At 42.5% G+C, this 5,667-nt stretch overlaps 1 protein-coding gene across 1 annotated transcript in view; it reads left to right on the plus strand.

Annotated features, from left to right (window-relative positions):
- The first annotated feature begins 5,125 nt into the window (after window positions 1-5,125).
- Window positions 5,126-5,667, plus strand: part of LOC121920447 (aquaporin-4-like) — a 9,160-nt gene continuing 8,618 nt past the window's right edge. The window contains exon 1 of the mRNA XM_042447587.1: window positions 5,126-5,140. Within this exon, the coding sequence (XP_042303521.1) occupies window positions 5,126-5,140 (15 nt within the window). The remainder of the gene's footprint in view (window positions 5,141-5,667) is intronic.

A 5,667-nucleotide genomic window follows, 5' to 3' on the forward strand; every position in this document is an offset into this window, starting at 1 on the left:
AACAGTGGACGGGAGTCACGTGATCGGAATCCACCTCAACGCCGCTGCGGCCGCCATCTTGGAGGAGGGCATAACTTCGCCTCGCCCATGCTTTCCGCCATCTTGAAACCAGGAGGGCGGTAGCGAATGCCAGTTGGAAACCGCCATTTTATGGCAGGGGGCGGAGCTTTCTCAAAAGCTCTGACTCCGGAGCCACTCAGTGGTCCCCAAACTGTGCTCTCTAAAGGATTTTGGACTCCAGCTCCCAGAATCCCAGGCTATTAGCCAACATGGCTGAGGCTTCTGGGAGCTGGAGTCCAAAATCGCTTAAAGGGCACAGTTTGGGGAACACTGAGACCTTCACTGTGTTTGTTTTAGGCAGCCTCTGGCTCCCTCTGTACTGCAGTTTGACACCACTTTAACTGCCATGGCTCAATGCTATGGAATTCTGGGATTTGTGGGGACATTTAGCCTTCTCTCAGTGAGCACTCAGAGTAGCGTAGTGGTTTGAGTGTTGGCCTATGACTTTGGAAGCCAGGGTTCAAGTCCCAGGTCAGCCATGAAACCCACTGGGTGACCTTGGGCAAGTCACACTCTCTCAGCCTCAGAGGAAGGCCATGGCAAACTTCCTCTACCTGGCCAAGAAGACCCCATGATAGCATTGTCATAAATCAGAACTTGAAGTTACACAACAACAACAACAACAACAACAACAGAGAGTGTTGGGGCCACAAACTACAAATCCCGGGATTCCACAGCATTGAGCCATAGCAGTTAAAGTGGTGTCAAACTGGATTAATTCTGCAGTGCAGATGAGGCTTCAGAAAGGATTCTGATGGAATTGGGGATTTGGGAGAAGACACTAAGCACTGTGAAGCCAAAGGCTTTCATGGCCGGCATCCATAGTTTTTTGTGGGTTTTTCAGGCTATATGGCCATGTTCTGGAAGAGTTTATTCCTGATCTTTCGCCTGCATCTGTGGCTGGCATTTTCTCTGATGCTGCCGAAACATCAGGAATAAACTTCCAGAACACAGCCACATGGCCCAAAACCCCCACAAAAAACACTAAGCACTCTTGCAAGCAAAACGTACAATATAGCCATGAATGCATGTGCCACCCTTTTCTTACAGACTTAGCCGGCTCCTGTTCAATATACTTCCAATCCTGCTAAGTGCATCCCAATGCTTTGACAATCTTAACATGATGGGTTTCTACCTGCATTTGGACTTTAGAGCCTTCTGATGCCTCCATACATGTGCTTGTCCCTAGAAAACATTCAGGGCTAGAAGCAACAAAACAACAAAATCCACAAAACAGCAATACATTCCCCTTCTTGGCCATGTGAGGACCAGGGACAAAGGGCAGGCAATAAAATTTCAACTCCATTAGCAACAGAAAAGTAACTTCTCTTGAAGTCCAGGCTCTCCCTGTCCTTTATGATGCTACTTGCTCCTTCCTTAGGCAGAGAACATTTAATTTCTCAAGAAGTCTATACCATTGCATCTGGAAAAATGTGTAGGTGCTGCACTTTGATTGGCCAATATTGCTGTTTTGTGAATTTTGTACCTAGTACCTGCTTGTACCTAGTTTAGGTTAGTTTAACATATAAAATTGTCCACATCTAACAACACATGTCTTATGACTCCACGTCAATTTTTCAGCCAAGCCAGTGGGATTGAAAACCACAATTTGAACAACCCTAAATTAAGGGTGGAAATTGTGCAGCCTGTCATCCACGTGCAGCCTGTGTGTGTTCCATGTGGCAATTGCCCTCTCTATGCCATAGTCTTTTAAAAATCAGCCCAACAATGTGATTTTCAGTAAAAAGAAAATATTGGGGGGGGGGGGGACTATTTTTCCAACCATTGCAATTTTGAGCATCGCTTGCACCAACAAAGTAAAAGTAAAGGTTTTTTAAAACTGACAAAAGTAGCCATATGTGGCCAAAACATCAAATGGTAAGCATGGGCTGGGTGCACAAAAACGGCTCTCTGTAAGGTTTTCATATTTATAAGGCTATAATGTGCACCTATATTGGTATTTCTTGTTTCATTTTGAAAGGAAACATCCTACAGGTTTTAGGATGAAGTCAAATATTTGCAGCTTCTTCAATATTTTTGGGAGAAGGCAGTGAGTGTGGGCTTGCCTCCTATTTCTGCTGCTCGCTTCAAAATGGCTTCCCCAGTCTTTGGACCTGAAGGATTCCACTGGCATTAATCAAATGTGACAAGTACATATGACTGCTATAGGTTCTAGGGAGGTGGCTATTGTTGCCACCTTTTTATTGACAGGATTGTTCTGGCTCTTTGCAGCAAGTCAGCAAGCGCTGGCCAAAGAAAGGAGAGACAAACAGAAAGAGAGCAAGCATATGCCAGGGAGAGGTCAACATAAGGCCTTGCTTTTGCTGAGCCAGATGCTGACTTGACAAAAATCAGAAGTCAGGCTCTAATGAGTTTTTAACACATGACATCTAATGGATGGATCCTCTAAAATTCCTGTAGATTTTGAAGTGTTCTAATCACTACCTAAAGGCCCAGTCTTCCTTATTTCTCCACTACTAAAAGACATATTTCTGGCTAGAGAAAGAAGAAAGCAGAGCAGAAGTTCCCATGCATCTGAAAGCTGAGACACACTTTTTAATTAGTTAAAACTGGAGGCGTACTTCACTCTTTCCACCTGAACAGACTTGATTTTTAGTAGAGAGGTTCTCATGACTTTTTTTAGGTGAAAAATAAGAGTCCAGAGATCGTTTTAACAATCAACAATAGGGTAATCATTTCATCAGAATTGCTTAGTCCATGTTGCACAAATGTAACTGTAAATGTGCCCCCGCCTCCCAACCTTGTTAATTTGTTTCTCCTATCATTTTCTAGGCAAGCCCTTAGAACCAGAAATAGGCCTGACGTTAAGGAAAAAACAGGCTGATGGACTGGCTCTGGCTGGGAGGAATGTGTAGGTAGGTTAAGCTTTTCTCCTGCTCACCAGTTTCGTTCTACAGTACAAACTCTTTCCTCTATTTCTATGAACTCTGCAAACATGGGTATGACTGAATTGTATGACACATTTTATAAGATAGCAGGAAGCTCTGTTCTAAAGCTTTGTCCTCTCCTGCACTTTGGTTTTAAGGCTCTCATTCTATATAACACCATACGGCTCAACTGTGTTGATAAATTAATTCTTTGCCATCCCACTTTTTAAGCTGCTTTTTAAAAGGCAACTCTTCTATCACTTCCCCTCTTTGTCCTTGGCTTACTTCCGCTTCTGCAAAATGAGGCTGAATCTGCATTGCAAAAGTAAAGCAGTTTGACACTGCTTTAACTGCCATGGCTCAATGCTATGGAATCCTGGGATTTGTAGTTTGTTGTGGCACCAGAGCTCAGTGACAGAGAGGCTAAATTGCTCACAAAACTACAAATCCTAGCATTCGATTGCATTGAGCCATGGCCCATGGAAGTTTATGTGATGTCAAATTAACAATAAAGAATTTGTTGCATTGGGCCCACAGTTCCTTTGCACCTCTCACATTACAAAAAGAAATGAGGATTGTCGCGGCAAGGAGACGCAGAGACGAGAGTGGGGTTCACAAGCCTCCTCACAAGCCTTCCTTCCAGCCAGGTTTCTGGCTGGGCTTTTTATTGTCATCTTGCTTACATTAGTCCGTTGTTTGCCTTACAATCATTTGCTAGGTTACGTGCCCTTTTCTGCAGTGGAAGCGGGAGGTGAAGACCGGCTAAGTCAGCATGGACTTATCTATCTGATTATGGATAAAGCATTGTCATCTCAAGAGAGAGTCACATCTCTGTGGTTTGCCAGCAGAACTGTCACATCTCCATCTTGATGAGCATTGCTATCCTGAGAGAGGGTCGCGACCCCTTGGTTTTGCCCATGGGGTTGCTACAGAGGATCAATAGGATGTAGTCAGAACTCAATCTCACATAGGTAAGAGTACTCACATACACACTCAAATGCTTCCTTCTACACGTGTAAAGGTAGTCCCTTGACATGAATGTCTAGTCGTAACTGACTGTAGGAGGCGGTGCTTATCTCTGTTTCTAAGCCAAAGAGCCAGCGTTGTCTGAGGACTGCTCTGGTGATCATGTGGCCAGCATGACTCCACTGAACAGTGTTACCTTCCCGCCAAAGTGGTACCTATTTATCTACTTGTCTTTGCATGTTTTTGAACTGCTAGGTTGGCAGAAGTGGAACTAGTGACAGGACCTCACCCCATCATGAAGCACTCAGGCCTCGAACTGCCAACCTTCCAACCTTATGATCATCAGAATTGGCGTCTTTAACCACTAGGCCACCGCATCCCAATTTACTTAGAATTAAATTATTGATAAATTAGAATGAAAGCTACCCATATACAGTTAAATAATTTAAAACACTTCTGTGATATTTTTGTACTCAAACACATTAATGGAAAATTTAGCAGCATAGTTAATGCATAATCAACGATTTCCGTCTGTAGAGGCAACCCTACTGCAATCCTGTTATCTACTGCATATGTAAATTTCCTGAAGTTTGTGTGCAATCACCTTTGATCACACAGAAATAAAGTCCATCTTGACCAATGGTAACTGTGGCAACTCCATTCAGATCAGGTCTTAGGTTCAGTTCAAAGGAAACTGTTGCCTTGACATCCTTAGAATTAGCATGGATCATATTCTTCCTCCATCCACAGAATTGTTTCAAAGCTTTTATGTAAAAATGATTCTGGTGGTGATAATGATGATCCCAAGAGATTCTCTCTTCTCCCCAGAGACTCTGGATTGGAAGGAGCAAGGACAATAGCATAGAAGCATAGTTGACTGAACTCAGTCCACGAGTGTCAATGACATTCTAAGAAACTGAGATAAAGTTGATGGCACAGATTATAAATAATAGTCTACTGGGATTTCTTGGGATACTTCCTGAACCCTGACCTCCAATTCTGCTTCTGAGTATTTGACTGTTTTAAGATATTCCTCCCTTTCATCTTCCTCTGAACTGCACCTGCTTCATCTTTAAAAGGATCCAATTCCTAAATGGTGATGTGGGACGATGAGGGAGGGCAAAAAGTAGGGGAAGGATAGGGTATGATAAACCACTTTGATGGCAACAACAACACATCTTCTCTCACTCTGAGTTTGGAAGCCAGGCACCATGGGCATCAAGGAGGTAAGTAAGGACTTCCCTCTTTGAGTCCCACAGGAAGTCAAATAGGATGTTCATTCCCCATCTTCCCATCTTTTTGTAGTTTTTCCACCCGCCTGTTATTTTTGATAATAAGTCCTCCAATTTTCCATTAGTTTGCTCATCTGACCTGTTTTCCGTACTCCTTTTCTATACTCAATTAAATATTCCTTTTTCTGTCTTGCTGGCTATGTTTGTCCTTGTACTTTTGCCTTGTTTTAAACCCTCAACACACTAGTTACCATTATCTTAACCTACAATTAAATGGCCACTTAAAAAATATTCACCAGTGTTTCCAAAATGTCTGTTGCTCTTTTATTGTTTTAAAATCAAATTCATACCTACTGGAAAGAATAATTTTTTTAAAAAAAATAAGTGTTTGTATTTGTGTGTGTATTTTGCTTACCAGTAATTGCTTTCCATGTCAGAGAGGAAAGCAATTGATTGCTTTTTATGGCTACAAACAAGGAAAATATGACACTGCAAAGATGGTGTATTTTGGGTTAATGTGT

Source organism: Sceloporus undulatus, chromosome 2, assembly GCF_019175285.1.
Source record: "Sceloporus undulatus isolate JIND9_A2432 ecotype Alabama chromosome 2, SceUnd_v1.1, whole genome shotgun sequence".
In the NCBI taxonomy this organism is placed as follows: Eukaryota; Metazoa; Chordata; class Lepidosauria; order Squamata; family Phrynosomatidae; genus Sceloporus; species Sceloporus undulatus.